The sequence below is a fragment of the Rosa chinensis genome, chromosome 2, assembly GCF_002994745.2.
Source record: "Rosa chinensis cultivar Old Blush chromosome 2, RchiOBHm-V2, whole genome shotgun sequence".
Classification (NCBI taxonomy): Eukaryota; Viridiplantae; Streptophyta; class Magnoliopsida; order Rosales; family Rosaceae; genus Rosa; species Rosa chinensis.
In genome coordinates this window covers 40,495,791-40,520,840 of record NC_037089.1, presented here as the reverse complement: position 1 = coordinate 40,520,840, position 25,050 = coordinate 40,495,791, and the positions used below count along the sequence as shown (strand labels likewise).

Genomic DNA, 25,050 nt, shown 5'->3' with positions numbered 1-25,050 from the left:
TGGACATGTGGAACGCGGAAATCGGAGTTCGTATGAGAAAGTTATGAGCGATTGAAATTTGGGAAATTTCTATAAATATGAGAAATTTCGGGATTTTTCATTAAATCCCAAAATTTCCCATTTTCTTATTTTCCTCCCCTCAGTTTCTCTCCGTTCTCTCTCCTCAGACCCGCCAAAAATAGCTTGACCCGACCCGGCTTTTTCTCCCAGCTCCGGCGTCCTTCGACCAAGCCACCAAGGCAGCCTTCTTCGCCGCTACCTCCTCATCTTCCCTCTGGTGCTCGATGGCGACGACAACCACCATAAGCGGCGGATCGGAGCAGCGTTTTCCTACCCGGTCGGAACTTTCTGATTCCGGCAGCGGTTGGGCCGATCCTTTCCATTTTCGTGATCTCCTATTCCTCCTGATCATCCTCATACCTACCTTGTAGGACGATTTTGAGTGTACAGTGGTAGATCAAGGTTTGAAGTTTTCGACGTCCCTGATTCGATCTAGGATCTGATCAGACGCACGAGAGTGATCCAACTTCCAAGCTTGATCTAGACCGAATCTCACTTAGCTCCAGATATGAAAGTGGCTCATCTCTTCATTTTGAACAAGTTTGTAGTTGATGACTTTTGCATCGGAGGTGGTTGACTCGGCGTTAACAGCCACCGTTGACCGCTTGCTGACCCGTCGCTTGTGGAGGCGCGTCAGACCATATTTTTGTATTATGTTTTCAGTTTATGCATCTACTCATCGATACAGTCGTTTTGATATATTATAAGGTTATTTTGGAGAAAGTTGATGCATGTTAGGGTTTTAGGGTTTTCGATTCGTTTCGGTTTTCTATTCGTTTCGGTTTTCGATCCGTGAGGATTTGGCCGTCCGATCGACTTGTAGTTTTGATTTGTTGACCGTAGAGCTGTTCCGATGACTTTGTGTGGTCACGGATGAGGATCTAACCGTTGGATCGTCGTTTTAGTGTGTTTATTGAATCAATTGCTAAGTTAGAATCGTATTTTGATTAGGTGATTGACGGTTTTGGTTAGGTGGATGGTTGTGATTGTGATTTTGGACTGTATTGAAGACGTAGCTGGAATTGAGGTGAGTAAATCTCACGGTGTTTCAGTCGATAGATTTATTATGTTTAATTTAGTAGATTTAATTGTTAGTATGCAAAATCATATTTATCAAAATAAATTATTTGTTTTAAAATATATGAACTTGATCGACAACAGTTCATGGGTAAGTTAAAACAATGTTTTGATATAAAATGATTTTCGAGAAGTATATTTTATAAAACTATAGTTGGTATTAGTGGTCATTCCTACGTGAATGACTAGGTATATATATATTTACGTGGAATATATATATGGATGGTGTAGCATTGTGTGAAATATAATAATTGTGATTTTATTCGGATTATTATATTGGAGCATTTACTCTTGTCGGAAATGTGAATTGTTGATTTATATTGTTGAAAGAGTGATTTGGAGTAGTGGTCTGACAATTGTGAGTCGGAAGGTTTCAGTGGTAAACCTGAGTTTGTTCTAAGGGCCGAATAGTACGAAGTCTGAAGGTTACAATGGTAAACCTGGGTATTGTTCTGAGGGCCAGGTGGTCTGAAGTTGATAGGTTCATAATTTCATATATTTTTATACCCTTAAATGTAGGATTCTAGGCTTAGAACTTGTCATCTTTGAGTCATTTACTTTGTTTTTGTGTTTTGTAGGTTAAATTGAAGAAAAGAAGGATTTGGAGCTTAAGTCAAACGCAGGATTGAAAGGATGCTGGCCATTCTGATCTTCCAGAATTGTCTCTGTTTTGCGTCAACTTCAAAGATTAAACTGTACCTTCTCAGAAGGAATTATCAGGCAAGCCTTATACCATTGGAAAGATACGGATGTTAGCTTTCTGAGGAATTTTACGGAAGTGGATTCGCATTCTTTTGGAGGAAGTTATGATGATTTAAGTGAAACTAGTTCGGGAAGGCAGATTCTGACGGATTTTGCATATATTTTCGGAATCTGACTTGTGAGGCCCAAGTCTGTTGATCTTAGCACCCGAATAGAATAAGACTGAACGTGTTTGACATACTTGGAGTAATTACTTGCATTGACTATAGTAACCTTGCGTTTTCTTTGGAGAGAAGAAAGCAATTCCAAGTTGGACTAGAAGACCCAAGAAGCCCAAGTCAAATAGGAATTAAAAAGAGATATACAAGGAGAAACCTAGGACGTTTTTGGAGACACAAGAGGGGCCTGGAGAGCAGATTCGAATGCAATAAGAGCAAGAGGAGTCACCTCCATCTTGATTCCTCCTTCACTATATTTTTCTTAGTTAGGGCTGAGATGAAGCCCCTAGTATGACTATTCTATTTGTTTAGTTGGCTTGCTATTGAATTTCTGGATTTCTATGTTAAACTCTTAATCACCGTTTCAATAGAACTTTTATTCAAAATCTTTGCTCGGGATCAATAAGACCTAGGTTTTGTTTATTAGTTATTTGGTTGGAGAACATGATGCTTGATCAAAGAGTAGATGTTTTCTAGGGTGCCAAAAGATAATTCAATCTTGTGATTAAAGAGTTGTGAATTGAGAATACAAGTGCTTGATCATAGTCGATATTCTTGTTTGCATGATTTCCTAGTTCTTTTGTGCTTAATGGAGTTGAACATGTTTGCTTGAACCTGATCATTAAGTGAAGTAAATTATAGTTTGGCTACTTAAGTTCTATATGGGATCAATAAGTTAGAATTCATAAGTTAGAAGAACTTTGGCATATGTCCAGGATCAATAAGGCTTATGTACGGGAATCATTAGCATGAAATCTAGGGAAATTCAATGGTTGTCAGCTAGCAATATAGTAGAAGTAGTAGGTGGTGGATTCAAAGTCTTAGCATTCAACTCTCATATTTTTCAACCTTCTAAAAAACCCTTCTCTCAATTCTTTTGTTTCTATTCTTAGTTGTTTAGTTATAATTTCAATCATCACAATCTTCCCCAAATGTTTGTTTATTTTTGTGTTCAATTGGTTATTTGAGTTAGAATCAATTCGAGTTTCAATCCTTGTTGGAACAACCTCGTGCTTGCACTAACTATACTACAATCGATTCGTGCGCTTGCGAGTAATCATTTAAAACACAACAGAAGTCTGAAGGTTACAGTGGTAAACCTGGGTTTGTTCTTAGGGCGGAAAGGTCTGAAGTCCGAAGGTTACAGTGGTAAACCTAGGTGTAAAGATATCGTAAAGTTGAACCTCGGCCGAGGTGACAGGTTATGATTCAGTTAGAGCTCTAGTCTGTCTGTAGTTGTACTTCTTGGGGGATAACTTTTTGTTATGGCACTCAAGGGTACATGTTTTTAAAAGAGAGTTTCGAGTGGGAATTGAGATAATATGATTTATTGGGAGTTGATGGGTGATTATTGACTTTAGTGTGAGTTGTTCGACTTCTTCATTTATTTTCCTTTTCCTTCTAATTGTTGAATTTTATGTAATCTCCTGAACTAAGTTATATGCAGGGATTACTGTCTTTTGAATTGTTTTTTTTAATGTAATCTCCTGAACTAAGTTATATGCAGGGATTACTGCCTTTTGTATTGTTTGCTTTATTGTAATCTCCTGAACTAAGTTACATGCAGGGATTACTGCTTTATGTATTGTTTGTTTTAATGTAAATTCCTGAACTAAACTCCATGTAGGGATTTATATGATTTCTTTTGTTTGTTTTCATGTGATCTCCCGAACTAAGTTTCTATGCAGGGATTATTGATTTTGCTAAATTCTTATTGTGGGTACAGTTGTGGGTTGTGATCTGTAGTGATTGATAAATGAGTTGGGATGGCATGATTTTGGCAACCGCGTTATGTTGAGGGAAATGAGTATGATTTCCTGGTTGTGCCGTTGAGGAAAAGGAATTATGATCTAATAGATTGTGGAGACGTAAAATGAATTGAGAGACAGAGCATGTGGGTTTTTAGTTAGGTTGAAATTGTTGAGCATGTTATTGATTAATTTGAACTTGACGTTTTGTTGTGATAATTGCATATTGTTTTTGTTAAGCTAAGATGGTGAAAGCATGTATTTTGTGGAATTAAATGTTGTTGCTTTAATTATCTCACGAGCTGAGAAATTATAAGCATGAGTGACGTGAGTCACTTTAATTGAGTTTACTCATACGGGCTGAAAAGCTTACCGGTTTTGTTTTGTTCATTCCCGGTGCACTATTCTATGGTGTAGCGGTTATTCTTGCAGGTGAGGACCACCAGGGCTGAGTATGTACATACCTCCAATAATATGGAGTATTTACTACATCACCAAGCATAAGTAACACCTACTTTGGGACATCCACAAGACATGGCAAGGCCCAACCGAGACATGCATCGTGTAGCCCTATGTTCAGGCTACGCGGCGGTATCCGGAAGTCCCAAATCCGCCACCGGGAAGCCACCTTTCCGCCCTTGCCAAGATGCCCTCACAAACATAGCTTTCTACATGTTAAATAGACTAGAATAGTAACTTTGCTTGTCCCACATCGAAGAACAAGTAAATGAGAAGCATTCCTTCATCTATAAAAGGAATGCCTCCTCCCACAACTCAACATATTCATTACATCTCTTGTAATCTTGTTAGGCCGCAGGGCTCGACATACTAGTATAGCTTTCAAGTGGACGTAGTCTCCCGCTCATGCGGAGGCGAACCACTATATATCTTGTGTCAATCTCTCTCTCTCTCTCTCTCTCTCTTTTACTTATCGTTAATTAGATCCCCACGGATCCAAGCATTAACATTGGCGCCGTCTGTGGGAAGCCAACACAAAGGCTTCGTCACCTACCACGAACTTTGACCCGAAAATGTCGAGTCGACGCTCATTCAACATCAAATTGGGTCCGGTCAACGCCCGGCGGGGTCGGTCAACGCCCGGCGGGGTCGGTCAACGCCCGGCGGGGTCGGTCAACGCCCAGCGGAGTCGGTCAACGCCCAGCGGGTCCGGTCAACGCCCGGCGGAGCAGGTCAACGCCCGTCAAGGCTTGGTCAGCGCTGACCATGGTTGGTCAACGCCCAACAATAAAGTCAACTCTTACATCAAAAAAAAAAAAAAAAAAAAAAAAAATTGGCGGCAAAATCTTCTCTGGACACCCAGAACTCTTCTCTGGGCACCCCACAACAAGGCATGAAGATGACGATCCGCTCCGCCAGCACACCGGTCCCTCCTCCGCTAAAGATTCGTCAGCGGTAAATTTCTCGTTAAAACACCATCAAAGGCAAACTGCCTCCGCTGCACAGCCGTCCGCCGGCAAGGCTCCGCTGAGAAACTCCAAGGATCCACTGACCTCAAAGCCTCCGCTTAACTCGGCGTCTCCGCCGCACTTTGAGCATTCGCCGAGCTCTAGACCTGCTCTCTCCACCTCAGCGTCTCTGGTGGTCGATCACCGCTGGGCAACCCCAGCTGACATCCTCCTCCGCTGAGTTTTACCCACTGGCCAAAGCTCCGATGAGCTTCACCGCCAAACTCCTCCGCTGGGCTTCACAGCTGGGAGGTCTCCGCCGAGCACCGAGCTCCGCTCCGCCGGACTGTCTCCGCTAAGCTTCCACTGCCAAACCATCTCCTCCGCTGCCTCAGGCCAACGACAGCAAGGCAGGGGTTCAAACCTCCCTCTAGCGCTAACAAACTTAATGCCCAGCGCTCCGCCAGAAAGTCCAGCGGCAGCATCGTCAACCAGCGCGTCCAGCGGCTACTTCTTCCGCTAATATCAGTCAGCGGCAAAGCAAGCTTCTCAGCCTCAGTCAGCATCAGCGGCACCGCTAGCTGCCACCAGCGCCAAGTCTTGCACCGCAAAGCTCCAGGTCGCTCACTGCCAAGCTTCGTCTCTGTCGTCAACGGAACCTCTCTTCCGCTCACCTCTATCAGCGCCTCCGCTACGCTCCGCCAGCGCCCGCCCACCAGCCTGCCAGCTCTAGGCAGGCAGCAGCCCTCCCCGCGCACAGCAGCAGCACCGACGGAACTGCTAGCCTTACGCCAGCGGCACCGGCCTCCTCCGCCAGCTGCCAGGCTGTCCTCCGCTGAGCTCTGACTAAGAGCTTCGCTGGCCAAACACCACCGATGAGCACCAGGTCTCCGCTGAGCACCAACTCCTCCGCTCCGCTAGCCATATATCCTCCGCTAGGCATTACTGGCACAAGTATATCAGTCCAAACAACCGCCAGCGACAAAGCAAGCAAGGCACCGCTGTCACCCGTCTATCTACTTTGGACACCCATGGGTGTCTCTCTCTCAGACTCTTATTTACTCTGGGTAGTAAGCATTGTGCTTTGCGTTATTCTCTGAGTAATTGACAGCAATGGTAAACCGACGGGACTCAACCTTGCTTGGACACCAGAACCAGCAGCTAAGATAAAGCTAAGTTTTCTGACTCCCTATACAGCCTACTGCCTGTGCAAATATCTAGTCCAAAGAAAAACTTCTTTGACCTGTTGCTTATTCGTTTATAAATAGAAATCACGCCACGTGCCACACAACTCAAGTGTCAGATGCCTGTCATTGAACTTGACTCACCCCTCTATCTGTCCAGACTGCGCTCTTGTCTGTGCTGCACATATCAATCACCTTAATTATGTGCCCCATGCCAATATTGATAAGGGGAATAATTGATGCCCACATCCGATTCCACTTCTTGCACATACATCATATCATGGGCACATATAATGGACTTGATTTATTTCTTTCTATTTCAGAGCACACAGAGTTGTTGTGTACATGCTATATAATCAATGCACATGATCTATCATAGCTGTGATTTACCACCAATTGCTAGTCAACCACATATATATGACTCGTTACCTACTGCCACGTACATAGCCTACACATATATGTTTGGTGCATGTCCGCCAGCCACATGTCTCGATAAGGGGTTCGGAAGACACACTACGTGCACATAGCTTGCACATGTTTAATTACTTGCTGCCTTCACATACATACCTTCACATTATGTTTATATGTATGTGCTCCTACCACCCAAGTGCAAATAAATGTGGGACACATCAATTAGACAGCATACAAGCATGCAAAGACACTTGTTCAAATGTTAATCTCACATGCTCATAATCATCTTATCACTTTATATGACCATCTTTCTTTAACTCAAAACTACAAAGCTGCACGTTGGCTCATAATAATCAAATTGACATATGGGTCAAGCATAACCCCTAGCATGATCACCCCAATCTCGTCTCTTCTATGCCCATGCTGCTTCACTCTTTATCATTGATATCAAATATCATAATTACCAAAGTCTGCATATCATGAAGCATTGCTAGCATCCACGAGAACTCTGTCATTGATAGTTTGGTACAATGTCATCAAGTTGCCTGATCCGCTAGCTGCCAGTTTTTTAACGCACATTATATGCAAGTTATTTGTCATCAACCACTACATTGCTTGTACACTTTGCTTACAATTTTATCAAAGTACATATGCAAATTATTGATGTTGATTTTACAAATACACATATTAATCATCTATTTTGTTTCAAGGAAATTCAACTATTTCTACCGAGCATCCAACTACTTGCAAATGATACCTCAACTACGGGTTGATGTACATTATCGGAACACTTTATCCGCCAAAGCAATGGACCGCCATGCTCGGCCAACTCCGCTAGCCTCCAAGTCGGCATAAGATAAGTCTTATCTCTTACGCTCTTGCAATTAGAGCTATTGTCATGTCTATACATGTCTCCATGACCATTAAGCATGCCTACAAAATGTTATTAGCAACTTTACTACAAGTACACGCTACACACATATACCATGCTTTTACTACTTCTAAGCATGCTTATAGAATATCACACTTGATATATCTTTACATGCAACAATGATCCATTACCATATCTACAAAAAATGCAAAAATGATATTACCATCCACATTACAAGTAAATGCTATACACATATGCCATGCTTCTATTGCAAAATTAAATAAGTATGGGACACTCAAACAAAATTTTATTACTTGCTCTATGTGTTTATCATTTTTCAACCAACCGCCAAGCGGTAAGGCTACGCCTCATAATGACAATGACCGCTACGCGACATTGCAGTCAAGTTTCTCATTTGAGAAAACAGTAAGGGACTAGTTAACACAGCCTACGGCAGCCATTGATCCGGCAGTTAACCCCGACGCTTGGGTACCAAAGATTGGGCTCGCTACCCAACACCCTCTGCTCCGCGCAGCTCCCCTCATCAAACAATTTTCCGACCATCCGGAGGTCTATAGCCAGGAGTGGGGGACTCCTCGCAGGGCCTAGCAGGGGCCCACCCGAAAGGGCAAAAGCGTTCGCTCCAACCAATTCTAGATGGACGACGCACTCGCACTAATTATGCTTGATATACGGCACAAAGCTACGCTTTGGTATCAACCCGCAAGACCACCCTCCTTGACTGGGGACTTCGGGGACTTGCACATACAGCCCAGCATAATTAGCAACGGCCACGCTCATGCCCCAGGGCATCACCATCGAGCTACCCGTTAGTGCCTCAGCGGCACCGGCACGCTTTCGCGCTCGTGCCTCAGTGGCATTACCGACCTTTTCGCGCTCGTGCCTCAGCGGCACCCCCGAGCTCCCCGCTCATGCCTTCCTGGCATCCCCGAGCTTCCGCTCACGAGCTTACCGCTCATGCCTTCGCGGCACCCTTGAGCTTCCGCTCATGCCTTCCCGGCATCCCCGAGCTTCCGCTCACGAGCTTACCGCTCATGCCTTCGCGGCACCCTTGAGCTTCCGCTCATGCCTTCCCGGCATCCCCGAGCTTCCGCTCATGCCTTCCCGGCATCCCCGAGCTTCCGCTCATGCCTTCCCGGCAACCCACGAGCTTCCGCTCATGCCTTCCCGGCACCCCCGAGCTTCCCGCTCATGCCTTCGAGGCAACCCTTGAGCTTCCGCTCACGAGCTTCCGCTCATGCCTTCCCGGCACCCCGAGCTTCCCGCTCATGCCTTCCTGGCACCCCCGAGCTCCCCGCTCATGCCTTCCCGGCATCCCCGAGCTTCCGCTCACGAGCTTACCGCTCATGCCTTCCCGGCATCCCCGAGCTTCCGCTCACGAGCTTACCGCTCATGCCTTCGCGGCACCCTTGAGCTTCCGCTCATGCCTTCCCGGCATCCCCGAGCTTCCGCTCATGCCTTCCCGGCAACCCTTGAGCTTCCGCTCATGCCTTCCCGGCATCCCCGAGCTTCCGCTCATGCCTTCCCGGCATCCCCGAGCTTCCGTTCATGCCTTCCCGGCAACCCACGAGCTTCCGCTCATGCCTTCCCGGCATCCCCGAGCTTCCGCTCATGCCTTCCCGGCAACCCCCGAGCTTCCTCTCATGCCTTCCCGGCAACCCCGAGTGTTTCGCTCATGCCTGCCCGGCAATTCTCGAGCTTTACACTCATGTCTACTCGACACACCACACGTTAATGGAACATTGAATTCTTCTACCATTTGTCGCTTGCGACAAATTGAATTCTTTTCTCGTTCCATTAATACGAGAGACAACCAAACAAACACAACGTACTCGCGATCATCGTTCATGAGTCACAAACGCTTACCTCCGCAACGCTCATGCAACTTACATTTATCATATGCAATCCATATGCTCACACGACCATACGCGTTCTCGAGTTTGTACGTCATAGGGAATCGTACTCGGCGCCATTCCAGCGTATACATCAACATGTATCATGCACCCCGTACGTTCGTATATGCCAACGCATATCAATGCAACTCACATTTGTTGCCCAATGCAACGAGCATTCTACATATGCCTGTTTTTTTGTCTTTGTTGTGCAGGTTAACGAGTCCCTTCTTGCTTACGGAGTTCGGGGACTTGTAGGGGCTCCGTACCGCCCGGTTACTTATGCTTGATGACTTCATGATTTGAACTCCCCAACCAAGAAGCTACTCTTACTCGGGGACTTCGGGGACTTGTACATACCTCCAATAATATGGAGTATTTACTACATCACCAAGCATAAGTAACACCTACTTTGGGACATCCACAAGACATGGCAAGGCCCAACCGAGACATGCATCGTGTAGCCCTATGTTCAGGCTACGCGGCGGTATCCGGAAGTCGCAAATCCGCCACCGGGAAGCCACCTTTCCGCCCTTGCCAAGATGCCCTCACAAACATAGCTTTCTACATGTTAAATAGACTAGAATAGTAACTTTGCTTGTCCCACATCGAAGAACAAGTAAATGAGAAGCATTCCTTCATCTATAAAAGGAATGCCTCCTCCCACAACTCAACATATTCATTACATCTCTTGTAATCTTGTTAGGCCGCAGGGCTCGACATACTAGTATAGCTTTCAAGTGGACGTAGTCTCCCGCTCATGCGGAGGCGAACCACTATATATCTTGTGTCAATCTCTCTCTCTCTCTCTCTCTCTCTTTTACTTATCGTTAATTAGATCCCCACGGATCCAAGCATTAACAGAGTACAAGGGCGAGGAGTGCAGCAGTGTTAGGTTCATAACCTATTTTTGTTAGCGCACTGCTGTTTTTGGTATGCTCCTTGTGAGTGTGTACATTTGTATATTAGATCTCTCGAGTTTTGTATACACTTGTTCATGTGATATTCGACTTAAGTGACCAAGTCTTTATTAACTTGTAGTTTTTACTCTAAAGTATCTAAAAAAGTTTCTTGTAATTTTAAGAGTTGGTTTAATTATAGTGTTTCGGATTCGAATATCTTTATTCGAAATTCGGGGCGTGACTGGATACGTTGAGATTCTCTGGAACCTTCCTTACGAAAGTTATAGAGCGCGTCGATACGGAGATTTTATGCGGAAGTTGTGGCCATTGGAAGAAGTTTCCATTTTGGTATAAATAGAAGTTTCCCAAGTGAGAAACTTACTATTTTCAGTTGGTTTCCTTTTCTAGAAACTCTCTTCCTCTCTCTTCTCTCTCTCTCTCGACTCCTTCAGTGTCAAAATATTTTGACTGACCCGACCTGGATTTTCCGGCGGTCTCCGGCAGTGAAAGTTTCCAGATCAGATCGTCTCCTCCGTCTGGTCGTCCCTCTAGTGTCCTCTAGCAGCGATTCTCCTCCACGGTGGCGCTAGAAGGCTGCAAACTTTGAAGTATTCGGACCCAGACGGAAAATGCAGCTCCGGCAATGTCGTGGCTTCTTGCGTCCTTGGTTGAGTTCAGAGAAGGCTGACTGATCGATCTGTGGTGGTTGTTTGGGTCGATTTACGTGGAACATGGTTCAACTCTGGTTAAACAGTAATCCACGGCTTGTGAGGTAGTTTTTGACCCTTTATGCTTGTTTTCTGACTTCGAGCTAGTTATGAAAATTCACAGGCATGCTTAGATGAACAGCTTTGATGTTGGGAGTTTTGTGAAATATTGAGTTTTGGCCGGCGGCGGTGCGCCACCTCCTGTGGCAGTGTTCTGGTGGTTTTCCGGCCATGTAGGGAACTTTTTTTGGTATTATATATGTTCTACTCGTTGATACGAGCGTTTCGATATATAATATGCAAATTTTGGAGTTCGTATGGATTTGTTATGATTTTTACAGTTTCATAGCATTCGATTTATTCAATCCGTGAGTATTCGAGCTTCCGATCGACTTGTGGTTTTGGCATATCGATCGTAGAAGTATTCCGGAGACATGGGGTGGTCTCAGATGTGGTTTTGCCTCGATTGGCGTCACTTTGGAGATTTTAGTTCAAAACAGGGGTTTCAGACTTAAATCGTTTGTGGATTGTTGCTAAGTTGAAACCTTATGTGATTAGGTACTTGATGAGGTATCCTTGGACGGTTGTTTTGTGGTGTAGCTGCCTTGTTCTATATTGAAGACGCAGCAGGAGTTTCGAGGTGAGTAATCTCACGATGTTCATTCACGAACAGGTTTATCATATTGTTTTGAGAGTTATTTAGTTAATTGCAAACTATTGTTGGTATTAGTGGCATTCTTGAGTGAATGATCTCACACGTGTATATATATATTTACTTGAAATATGTATATTCTTGTGGGTTGATGGGTGATTTATGCAATAGGGATTGATGGGTTTTATTCTTTTGCTTGAGGCTTGACTTTCGGGAGACAATGTGTTAGGAATTGGGAATTCCTATTGTTTGGGAAGTCTCAAGATCTGTGTGGGTTGTTTAATGTTTTGATCTGACGACCTGGGAAGGTATGAGGATTCGGGGTTGCTGGGAGTGATCCGTGTGGTGATCTGTGTGATGATATGTGTAGTGATCTGTGTAGTGACCTATGTGATGATATGTGTAGTGATCTGTGAAATGATCTGTGTGATGATATGTGTAGTAATCTGTGTGATGATCTGTGAAGTGATCTGTGTGATGATATGTGTAGTGATCTGTGTGATGATCCGTGTGGCGATCTGTTTGACTATTGGGACTTCACGCCTTTGACCGGGTGAGTGGATACGATCAGTTAGCGCTCTGATTTATTGTTGGTCCATCATGGGGAGTAGCAGGGAGCTATCTGATGCTCATGAGTATGTGTTTTTAAAAGAGAGTTTCGGGGATTCTTTCTTTTAAATGTCCTAGGAGGACTTGTGAATCATATTCTATTTGTTAGGCTAACGATAGATATAATTGAGGATGTGTTGATGTGTTGTTTTGTCCAGGTTGGACTGATTTGTTGTTGGTACATCATGGGGGGTAGCGGGGAGCTATCTGATGCTCATGAGTATGTGTTTTTAAAAGAGAGTTTCGGGGATTCTTTCTTTTAAATATCCTGGAAGGACTTGTGAATCATATTCTATTTGTTAGGTTAACGATAGATATGATTGAGGATGTGTTGATGTGTTGTGTGTCTAGGTTGGACCGATGTGTTGTTTTGTCCAGGTTGGACTGATTTGTTGTTGGTACATCATGGGGGGGTAGAGGGGAGCTATCTGATGCTCATGAGTACGTGTTTTTAAAAGAGAGTTTCGGGGATTCTTTCTTTTAAATGTCCTGGGAGGACTTGTGAATTATATTTTATTTGTTAGGTTAACGATAGATATGATTGAGGATATGTTGATGTGTTGTGTGTCCAGGTTGGACCGATGTGTTTTGTCTAGGTTAGACTGATTTGTTGTTGGTACATCATGGGGGGTATCAGGGAGCTATTTGATGCTCATGAGTACGTGTTTTTAAAAGAGAGTTTCGGGGACTCTTTCTTTAAATGTCCGGGGAGGAATTGTGTATCATATTTAATTGTCAGAGTTTCAATCAATATGATTCCGTCACTGGGTGATTTGAGTTGTTTTGTTTTGCGAAAAGAATGTGTTGTTTTGCGAAAACAGGGTGTGTGTTCCTTTTTACGAGTTGATAGGTTTCCTAGTTGGGCGAGTTGTGCATGTGTGGTTTTGAGTTACTCATACGGGCTTTGACAGGACCCGCCCCGAATTTCACCCTGAAATCCGAGGTGGCCCTGTGGGGCCCACCTTAGGGATAACTCTACCAAAAATTCGGCAGAGTCACCTCTAAAATGGACTACCCAAAAACCTGTAAAACCCACAAAACACTTCAAGCAAACCAACCTTATACTCCTGGAGCCACCTGCTCCCAATTACCAACAACTCCACTTTTACAAAACACAAAACTCAGAAATACTAATCCCAAAGGTTAATCAGAGCAATACTACTGTACACAGAGATATAAAAGAAGAGTAAAGGATCAAGCGATCCTACACTGCGGAAGTAGTGACAACTATGCCTCAAATGTCATGTACGCCCGACCTCCACTAATTCGCCTGCAAACTGGGCATTAGAAACCGAAAGGCCCAGGGGAAAGTAGACGAAAAACGTTAGCGTGAGTGGACAAAAATAAACAATTTAAAGGAAAAAGGATTTCATACTTTCCCACATTTAATCTCTTTAATAACCGATGCATGCAGCAATTAGAAAAATACATTTAGCTTTAAATCCAAGAATCCAAAACGATAAATTGACTAGCCTCGCTAGTCACCACATTCGAAAACTATATCGTAAAATCGAAATCTCATTTCTCAAGAAAATAAGACCAGCCCCGCTGGCTACAATGAAAATCGGACTAGCCCCGCTAGTCAAATAAAGATAAAATATGGGGAAGAAGTTTCACCATACGAAAGAATGGAGCCTCCCAGGCTCGGGTCGGAGTGTCCCACACTCTGGAGCATCCCATGCTCTACTCTTACTCGCCCACAAACACATAGTAAGCAGGGAGGAGTACTAATAGGCTAGCTAGCAATATAATATATATATAACGACCCAGGTATGGTGGGTAAAAAAAAAATAATAAAATCCCATAAATCCTTAAGGCTTCCCCATGTCCCACGAATAAAGAAAACACGGGTACGATTCCCAACCGTACCCGGAAATTCTCGTAAAGTCGTATAAATTAACAGCGTGTCCCACACGCTAAAGAAATAAGTAGATTGTCAATGAGGCATTCCCAATGCCAAAATCGAAAATCGATAATCTCTTAAAAATCTCAAATCGACGAATATAAATATAATATAAATAGTACAATTCCGAAAATCGTATCGAAAACCATTCGTCGAAAATCAACATCAATTATAAATTCGAATCCGAGCATAACAACTTAATATCCAAAACTCACAACCGGTATAAATCATAAATACTTCATGAGGATCATTATTTAAAAGCAAATCCATGAGATAATTTGCAATCAACTTTATATGCTCGGAAAATAACATGTTAATTAAATAGAACAAGCTTTAATAAATATATGCATGCATCACTTATTTAAAACAAACGTCCACTCACAGTGTACGGCTAAGACTGCCGTCGATTCGAACCCCCCTCGAGGGAATCCTGTTCACGTCCTGTACAATATAACGTTCGTAAATCTTAATTACTGGATGGAAAACTAAATTACGATAATTAAAACCAAACCCTAACATCATCTTTATTTGCCCAAAATCTCCCAATCTTCTTCACTAATATTATCCCCTTAATATATGGGCTCAAAGGCCGAACCGAGGAAATCCGATGGACGGATTCCTCGTAATTCAATCATCAATTTCCACCCTTGAATAAACATCAAAATCCATAATCACTCTTCTCCAATTTTTATCCCAAAACTGCAATTATAGAACTAAAAGTATAATTGACTAATTATATCAACAACAGAAGTCAAATTCCGGCCAAAACACAATCTCACGCGCCACCTACAGTGGCGGTGCGTGGCACCCACGCGCCGGTACCAACCTCCACCACCGGCTACCAAATTTCATATACAGCAACTACTCAACACACTGATTAAACTTCTCAACTACAACAATCCCAAATTATACCTGGAAATAGTCGAATTCAACCGGCGAAATTAACCCAGAAAATCAAGAACCCTAGATTTTCGATTCGGCCTCTACACTTCAAATCGTGGTTCGAGGCTAGGGGCAAAATGATCTCCGTGGAAAACCCAAGCTTCGACGGCAAGATGGTGACCGGAGGTGGCCGGAATCGCCGGAAATCGGCAATAATGGCTAACTGCTACAGTGACTTTCCCCGCTCCAAATCGAGTTTCTCCGGCCAAATCTCCGTAAAATACCTCCGCAGACGTGACAAGGGGAAGAAACCGAGCTTGGGGGTGGCCGGATTACGTCCTGGGTCGGCCGGAGGAGGAAGAGATCGGAGGGGGAAGCGATCGGGCCGAGAGGGAGGAAGGGTCGGGGAGAGAGAGAAGGGAGAGTTACCCGGCTAGGTAGATTTCCGAAAATAGAAATCTACCAACAGTAATTTCCATATATATATATAACTTACCATGAACAGTAAATTCTACATTTTTGGCCATAACTCTCACATGCTAAGTCCAATTTTTACGCACCACATATGCACGCGCTCGGTTTAACGTCCCCTACAACTTTCATGAAGAACATTTCCTCAAATTTTGACTCGAACAAAAAGTCAACTTTTAGGGCCACTAAAAGTACTAAACCGAAAGTAAAAGTGAAAGTAAAGGTCGTTTACCGTCCAAATGACTAGTAAACCGGTGAATTTAGGTTCGGGACGTTACGGGCTTGCAAAAGCTTACCAGGTTTGTTGTGTGGCAACCCGGTACACCATTCAAATGGTGTAGGGGTTATTTCTGCAGGTCAGGATAATCGTGGCTGAACCTGAGGTGGCGTGCTGGTAGTATCACGGTAGGAAGTCAATTTTGTGACTTTGCCGTTATAAAGACTTCCGTTGTAGTGAGCTCTGAGAAGCATTTACGTTTTATTTTGTGATTGACAATTTAATTCGTTAGCTTGTGTAAGACATAACTCTGTGGAGTGAGTGTATATTGATTTTGAGGGTTCAGAGCATCAGTATGTACTTGGTTTAAAAGGAAAAAGTTTCCAGGTATTTTGTATAGATGGCTGAACGATCGTGCATATATAAGTATTTAATATATATCGATTTTTATTTTGTTAAAAATCAGGGGCGTGACAGAGCTCATGTTCTACTCGGTTTGGGATAAGACGAACTGACGAAGCACAAAAAAAAAAAAAGGAGCATTGAAGGGAAAAAGAAATTAAAAAAAATTGTAGCTAGGTGTCCTTATCAGTTTTGGACCTCCAAGAAGGCTGGGCCTCTGAGAAGTTTTCTGATGGGTGTCGGGTTTGATGCCCAAAATAAAAATTTGAACCATGTCTCCGAATTCTACACAAGAAAAATTGAGACTCATGATACGCTAAAAGTAAGCGCGCAATTTAACCCTGTAAAAATGTAGTTGTCAGTATAGAATAAGTATGGATCGTTCTAGCCGGGGATTGAGGATACACTTGTAATTGCAAAAACAAATAAAGAATTAAAGTATAAAGTAAAAATTTACAAAAAGAATATATAAAAATAATGAAATAAAAGGGGGGTTTAAGAATTAGAGTTTTGAAAATTAAAATAAATAAAAGAAAGAAAATATAAAAACACATATACAAGAATGAAACGTAAGAAACAAAGATCAAAACCAATTCCATATGATTAAACTCGATTCAAATCCTATAATTGATCATCTAAGTCATGAGAAAGAAGTTGATCATGTGAAACATTCGACGCAATTGATTTCCCATATTTTACTTTCCTTTACTAATTAACCTAAGTGAAAGCACCTAGATCAATCCTATTAAACATGCAATCATAGTCTAGAAAGCTAGCTAATCAAAACATGTTCAACGCATGAAGCATCGAAAGGTTATCAACTTAAGTGCACAACCTAGTTATGAATAAGTTCACCTATTTGCAATCCTCTTCAATTGAATTCGACCTTTGTCCAAAGCCTTTACTACTTGTGATGTAGATTCACAAAACTATTAGGTGAATAGTTTACCTAAATCTAGCACCAATTACATGCAAATCCTATAAGTGTCGACCCAAATAAGATAAACATATAAAAGTTTTCTGTAAAGCAAATTCAATCGAACAAACTCACATAAGCAACTTAGAATCACAATTATGGAATTTGAAATTTTTATTCAAACATAAAATTGGGCTTGAACTTTGCCCTAAATGTTATTGTTAACTAGAAACAAATTCATACGAAATCAAACAAGGAAATCAAAAGATTACACCGTGAGTGGAGATGGAGATGGAGAGCTTGATGGTTGGATCTTGCATCTTGGAAGCAAACCTTCAAGGTGGATGATGGAGGATATGACCTTCACGGCTCCTTCCTCTTCTTCCTTTCCTTGCTTGAAAACGTAGAACTTTACAACTAGAGAATGGAGAGAGAGAGAGCTTATAATGGAGATTTTTCTGAATGAAAGTGTGTGTCTTAAAATGTCTAGCATAGGGGGGTTTATATAAGGGGACAGCCAAGCTTCATGATCCATCTTTTAATTTCCCCAGGAATTAATTTGATAATGCCACATAGCTTCGACCAATCACGTAGCGCCACGTCAGCTCTGCCATGTTATCCAACCAATCAAAAAGCTCCAAAATCAATCCCTAATATATTGTTGCTGATTTTATTCACAATTTTTGGCCAAATATCTAGGCATGAACCTAGACAATGTATTTGGATGCATTTTGGACCTTTCTTCCCTTAAATCTCTCCATGGATTTATCCTTAACATCCTCCCCTTGATTTTCTCTTGATTTTCACAATAAAACTACATATTTTAATTCCTTAATTTCTGCCAACATATATTGAGGGAATTGAGGGATGAATCTGGACTTGTTTTGAGCCTTTTCTTGTTGCACAATTCCTTGAAACTCTCCCACGATTTTCTCAACGTAATCTCCTTAATTTCCCATGGAAAAAATCAGATTTAATCTCCCAAAATATCTCCAACGTCATCTTCAAGCCATGTGGTCTCCTAATGCCTTCAGGTTTCCTAGCCTCATCAGGATTCCTGCGTTGACTGGGATTCTTAGTAGGACCAGGAAAACTCCATTTCTTCATTTCAGCTCATTTCTGCATTCCTTGTGCCTTGCCTTTGTCATCTCCAATGTCTCACATCCTTCATGTGTCTTTAAGCTTATTTTCTTGTCATTTATTCCAATGTACCTAGAAAATAGAAACTAAATTAAAAATGATTAAGTAAAGGAAATAACTAAGAAAAATATGAGGAAATAATTATTAAAACGCCGTATAAAAATGCTCCTATCAACTCGGAGTCCACTCGGTACGTTGAAGGTGCCAGTATTAAATTCGGGGCCGAAAAAGCTTCATGGATCAAGGAACATGATTCGTGAGGATACAAAAGAAGCCCAGTTCAAAATTTGGGCCCATTGGAAGAATTCGGCAAAGCATGACGCTATGGGTTCCATTTTCAAATATCCAGGCTTTGGTTTCGTAAAAAAATGCTCCGGAACCTAAAAAATATCATTTTGGTACAAAACCAAGAAAAATCCCAAATTCCCAAAATGTATGAACTACAATGGTTTGATCCCTTCATAGGGTATGTAGGCAATCTGGATTTAAATCTGGATACAACCACAACTTAAACCGAATCCCCCTGGTTCTTTTAAAACCAAATTCACTCAAACACATAACCAAAATTGTTTCGATAGGTCATCTACCCGTTGAAACTCCAAAGCCACAAAAACTTGAACTAGAAGTGGCTTGATCCCTTCCGGGGTACGTAGGCAGCCTGTAAAACAACCCAGGTGCAACCACAATTTTTCACAAACACACACATCTCCATATGTTGACTTTGTACTTGGAATCAAAGGGTTTTCCCTTAAAGTGAGGGATTGTAAATAAGAGATTATTGTTATCTTGAATGGGTCGAACCTGACATAATAAAAGCTCTATTTTCAATAGGATAGAGAGAAATTGTGTTGGGTATATTAATTTAGAATTTGTGCTCAACAACTATGACTTGTATTCAGTATCTGTTTTGGAGTAGGATTCCTAATCTGTTTCTAATTTGGATTCTGTATTTGACTTGGATTCTAATTCCTCTTGTAATTGCCGAAATATATGTAAATAAATACTTGTTATTTTCGTATGAGTACCCTCAATCGCCGGCGTGAACGATCCCTATTTATGCTATACTAATGATGATAATTTTTAGGATTTAAATTGGCACTCATTTCGAGCGTATCACTCATACAGTAGGAAATTATGTGAAGGCTAGTTTTTCAGATGCTGCTATGTTTTGTAGTTAAGAGGGACATGACCCGGATTTGCCGAGTGGTGTTGAAGAAACTTCACAGTGTGTCTTGAACTCGGGTGTCCAGCTTTCTTTCGGACATGCGAATTTTTAGGGTGTTTGTTCAACGAGAGGTGAAGAATAGAAGGAATTGAAGGTTTCTCCTCGTAAATGTTGAATCTCGTAAAGGTTTCTCCTATTGCGAAGTCTTCGAATAATGACATGGGGAAGCGTAAACATGGAAGTGGAACAAGCGCAGATAAAAAAAAAGTAATGCTTAATATGGATGTTACTGAAGTGGTGGGTATAGTTGATCTGCCCCACCACGAGCAATGAGGCTTTTATGCTGGAACGTCCAAGGTATGGGAAGGGCCCGGACGTTCCGTGAATTGAAGGACTTCCTATTTGTTCACATGCCGGATTTAATTTTTCTTATTGAGACAAACATGACTGAAGCTCAAATGGGGAAGTTGAAAAACAAGGCTAGGAATGGATGGTGTCCTTTGTGTAGGGAGGAACGAAGATAATAGTGGAGCTCGTGGAGGGTTGTGTTTTATGTGGAATAATAAAGTTTCGGTTTCATTTGTTCCGTGAAGTATCTTTTTTATTAATGTATTTGTGACTTCGAAGAATAAGAAGAAATGTCATGTTATTGGCTTTTATGGCCATCCTAAAACTTCTCACTGACATTTATCTTGGGATTTGTTGCGATCACTGGGGGGGAGTTCGGATCCATGGTTCTGTTGTGGGGATTTTAAAGAACTACTTTATTTTTATGAGAAAACGGTTCTATGATGAGGTCTTAACGTCAAATTGATGGTTTCCGGCATGCGGTTGAAGATTGTGGGCTCTATGAATTTTCTTATACTTGCTCTAAGTTCGCTTGGGATAACAAAAGGGTAGGGGAGGCCAATGTTAAAGAAAGGTTAGATCGGGATTTTGGAAATTTGACCGTTATTTAGCAGTGGGGGGGGCTAACTTGTCACCATCTTGTGTCCATGTCTTCTATCATGTCTATTATCGGTAGTGATATGCCTTTAACCGATTTTCATATTAGGGATATGAGTACCACACATACCTCTGTGCCTAGGGAGGGAGCTGGGAGTACACAAAATCATTCACATGCTTGTATTGACTTAATCTAAGGAATAAAATTTTATCTTTATCTCAAAAAAAAATAAAGGTAGACAGATCCATGGAGAGAATGTAAGATATGAAAGAAGAAATTAGTTGTTGTCTTTCTCGGGGGAGCCAGTCGACAGCGGTCCATAGTCATTCTGCAATGGGGTTTGAACTTCAATAGTGATGCAGAGTTTTGTACATTGTTTTTTTCATATATAAATATTTTATTTTTATTTTAGGTTTGTTATGTGATTGTTTTTAGGGGTAAAAGAGGAAGAACATTGCTTGTAGAGTGAACTAAGAAAATAAGCAGGTTGATATAGCCGGACTCTAAAATAAATAATTAATTTAGGAGATTCTTGATGGTACATGCATGCTAACCAAATGTGAACACGTTGTTGTAATTTAGAGAGAGAGAGAGAGAGAGAGAGAGAGAGAGAGAGAGTGATGATCTCTACAACAATGCCACGCATGCGCTCTGGATCCGCACACAACGATCTCTCATCTCAATCTCCCACAAACAAAATCCCCATTCTTCTTCTTTCTTCTTGTATTTACTGACCCTTTTTGTTTAGATTGGAAATTTCAAATTCATTATAGGATGTCGTCCTTCGACTCATTTCCTAATGAGGACGAACCCCAGAACCTATCCCCCACGATTCAACCTTTCAACGACGATGGTTACATGGGCTACGACCCGTCGTTCAACCCTCCCACCCAAGTCGACTTCTCCTCCTCCGACCCACCACCTCCGCCTCAACCACTCCACTCGGATTTTCATGACGATGTTGTTCTTCCCAACGAGCAGCAGCAGCAGCAGCACTCACCTGACCCCTACGGAGGAGGAGGGTTTGGAATTGAAGCCTCCAACCCCAACCCCAATGACTACGCGTTGCCATTTGATTCGGCGGTTTCTGAGAGCAATGCAGATGGTAATAATGAGGGTGACATTTTCACCTCCGATGGGCCGGTGCTTCCGCCTCCAGAGCAAATGCGCGAGGAAGGCTTTGCACGCCGTGAGTGGCGCCGGTGAGTTCTTATTTAATATAACAATGTATGCTTGTTATGTACGTGGACATTGCTCTAACCAAATTTCACTTTACATGATCTGTTTAGATCCTGATTTGTGAGGAAGAACTTGTCCCTGTATTTCAGGATTGCGTTTTCTTGTGATTTAATGTGTTTGGGTGGATATATAATAACATAATATATATTTTATTTAGTCCTTAATTTGCTTGCAGATGAATGCAGTAAACTTATGATATCAACCTTTGTTACACAAATAATAGCATGTCGAATACCAAGATGGGATGCAATGACGAAGAGATACTTCACACAATATTCATTGCAAACTCAATTAAAGAAGAACACCTTCTCTTCTAGTTGTTACTGCTTACAGCTTCTCTGATATATAAAGCATAATAGATTGTTGAATAAGCTACTACAATTACTCGAGTCAACAATACATACACTAAGCAACTAGCTCTAGTACTGTTTTAACTAAGGGCAGAGATTTGTCATCTTGCCAAGATATTAGATTGTGAATTTCTAAATCTAGTTGTAAATGCATAACATCCCTTATTGGATTTCTTATATGGAACTTTCTAGTATAAACTTTAACTATGATGTTGTTTGCTAATAGGAAAGCTATAACCTATAAGCTATAAACTTTGTGATAATGGTGATAAGGATTATCATGAACTTGATACCTCTTCCAACAAAGAAAAGAGAAATATCATTGGACTACAAGTTAGTTGGTAGGTATGAGCATTTTTAGAATCTAACTCCGCCATAGTTTCATTTGGTTAATTGACATTAATATTCTTTAGAATCTAAAATTCGTGTTTCATTTTTTTAGAACCAATTTTCCAATATATAATATTATCTTAAGGTACGGATGAAGGGGTTTTGAAGATGTAGACTCAGCTTATTTTCTTTATCACTAGGCAATGCAACATAGTTAGCTCTTATATCTCTATATTATAGTTGCTGAATTAAAGATATAAGGGAATGAAGGGTTGTTTGTTCATTAGCATTATATACCAATATTGGAAGAAAAGATCATTACTTTTCTTTTTGATCCTTTTGTCTTTGTTTTAATTTTTGTTTTTTTTCTGGTCATTGGTTTCCGTCAAGGGATTAAAATATATAAATAATAACCATTGGATGTGCATACTTGCAGTCTAAATGCCATTCATCTTGAGGAAAAGGAGAAAAGAGAAAAAGAGATGCGAAACCAGATTATTGAAGAAGCTGAAGAGTTTAAACGGGCCTTTTATGAGAAAAGGAAGCTCAATTGTGAAACTAACAAAGCTAACAATAGAGAAAGAGAGAAGGTAGTACTAAGAACATATCTAATGTAGACTCATCATTGTCTACCTACTTTATCTGTCTCTTGCAATTTTACACACATTCGTGTGCGCAATTGCAAACATAACCACCTTCCTTGCTTGTTATCTAAGAGATAAAATTAATCTGACTTTCTTTGCAGCTGTACTTGGCCAACCAAGAAAAGTTCCACAAAGAAGCTGACAAGCATTACTGGAAAGCAATAGCGGAGCTCATTCCTCGAGAGGTTCCTAATATTGAGAAGAAGAGAGGTAAAAAGGATCCTGATAAAAAGCCTTCAATCGTTGTCATCCAGGGTCCCAAACCTGGGAAACCTACAGATCTTTCACGAATGCGCCAAATTTTTCTGAAGCTAAAACAAACCCCTCCTCCACACATGATGCCTCCTCCACCGACACCTGCCAAAGATGGCAATGATGCAAAGGATGGAAAGGATGGAAAGGAAGGGAAAGACACAAAGGACGAAAAGGATGGAAAGGAAGGGAAAGACACAAAGGAAAGGAAGGATCCAAAGAATGAAAAAATAAATACACCAACTGCAGTTGGAAAAACACCAGTCTCACCTTCCAAAGGTGTTACTGCTAATGATACGAAGGATGCTTCAACACCAGAGGCTCCTGCTGAACCAAAAGTTGAGCAAACTGGTGAACATGAAGGTCGACTACCTGCTGAACCCAAAGGTGAGCAACCTTTAGAACCCAAGGGTGAGCAGCAACTCGCTGATGCAGGGCCAACCCTTAAAGAGTGATGTTACATCCTCCTATTTTCATTTTCTGATTTTCACTCATCAGGAAGAATAAGCACAGTCATATATTGATGCTCCAGAGTCTGCAGCATGAAGTGTACAGTCTGCAGAGATTTCTTTCCAACTTGCTTTAGGATTTTGTAGGTTAGCTTCATAAGTGAACTACTTTTTTGTGTTCACTCTTTTTATGTTGACTACTTAGCTATTTGAAATTGCATATGTTCTATGGTTTGGCTTCCTAATACTTGGGTATTGTACTTGTTCATCTCTAATCATCAGTTTGAATATATGTTGAAAGACAAGGTATAGTTTGAGCTAAGACTGCACAATCATTCCAATAGTGAAAGAGTGCATAAACAATGTTGTAGAAAATTTTAAGCAAAGATGCAGAGGAATTATTAGTGGAACTACACAGCTGACACCCTTATGGTCAAGTTTTGCACAAGTTGGATTGCATCATTGCCTTTCTGATTGGTATAGGATGATTGTCTTCCTTTCGAGCTAAATTGTTGTATGATGAAGGATAGCCAATCAGCTCATATCACCACTCTTTGAAATATCTACGCCGGCATACTGCTGAAGTACTTTCTAGTGTCTGGAAAGCCCGTGGTAATTTTCTGTAAGCACGTGCATGTTGTCAACCTGGATGGTTAATATGGTAGAGCATTAGACTAAACCCTAGATTGAGGCATAGGATGCCTGGACTGGGCTTAGATCTGATGGCCAGGCTAGAAGCTCAGCATGGGCTACATACTTTAAAGTGTGACTAAGATAGATTCTTAGCATGGAAGGCCTGGACTTAGAATTAGACTAGATGACCAGGCTAGAAGCTAGATACTTGAGACTTGAGAGTGCACTTTCTGCATCTTTGTTCTGCTCAAGGTTTGGGGGCTGAGCTCCCTCTGCAAATTTTGAATTCAAACGTTCTATATCAAAACCTTGGTCGGCCGCGAGACCTAGATTTCAACCAAACGCAGCTAAGACCAATTAAAAAATATTATCCTCTTAATAAATGCTAATGCATGTGTCAATTCACATCTTTTAAATTTAACTATACAGTTTTTGTTTAAATGTGTGTGTGGCTTTTATTTATTTATTTATTTATTTTTTATGCAAATGCAACTGCAGTTATATATAGTAAGCCTAACCATTACAGAGGAACCGTTGGTAAATAAATCAGAATTAATAACTTCATCTGATTCCTAATATAAAAAAAAAAGAAACAAATTTATTTTTAAAGTTAGGTCTCAATTCTTAAATTTTTGAAGGGGAAATTATTGG

At 41.5% G+C, this 25,050-nt stretch overlaps 1 protein-coding gene across 1 annotated transcript; it reads left to right on the top strand.

Annotated features, from left to right (window-relative positions):
- Positions 1-21,117: 21,117 nt before the first annotated feature.
- On the top strand, positions 21,118-24,107 carry LOC112184279 (clathrin light chain 1). The gene is made up of 3 exons (XM_024322547.2): positions 21,118-21,704; positions 22,858-23,011; positions 23,167-24,107. The coding sequence occupies exons 1-3, from the start codon at positions 21,277-21,279 to the stop codon at positions 23,770-23,772; spliced, it is 1,188 nt and encodes a 395-aa protein (XP_024178315.1). The 5' UTR covers positions 21,118-21,276; the 3' UTR covers positions 23,773-24,107.
- Positions 24,108-25,050: the final 943 nt, after the last annotated feature.

Bases quoted from the DNA above. Each gene is read 5' to 3' on its own strand.
- LOC112184279 (XM_024322547.2), top strand. From the start codon at position 21,277: ATGTCGTCCTTCGACTCATTTCCTAATGAGGACGAACCCCAGAACCTA. The intron at 21,705-22,857 runs GTGAGTTCTTAT...GCATACTTGCAG, and splicing joins GCACGCCGTGAGTGGCGCCG to TCTAAATGCCATTCATCTTG. The intron at 23,012-23,166 runs GTAGTACTAAGA...CTTTCTTTGCAG, and splicing joins ACAATAGAGAAAGAGAGAAG to CTGTACTTGGCCAACCAAGA.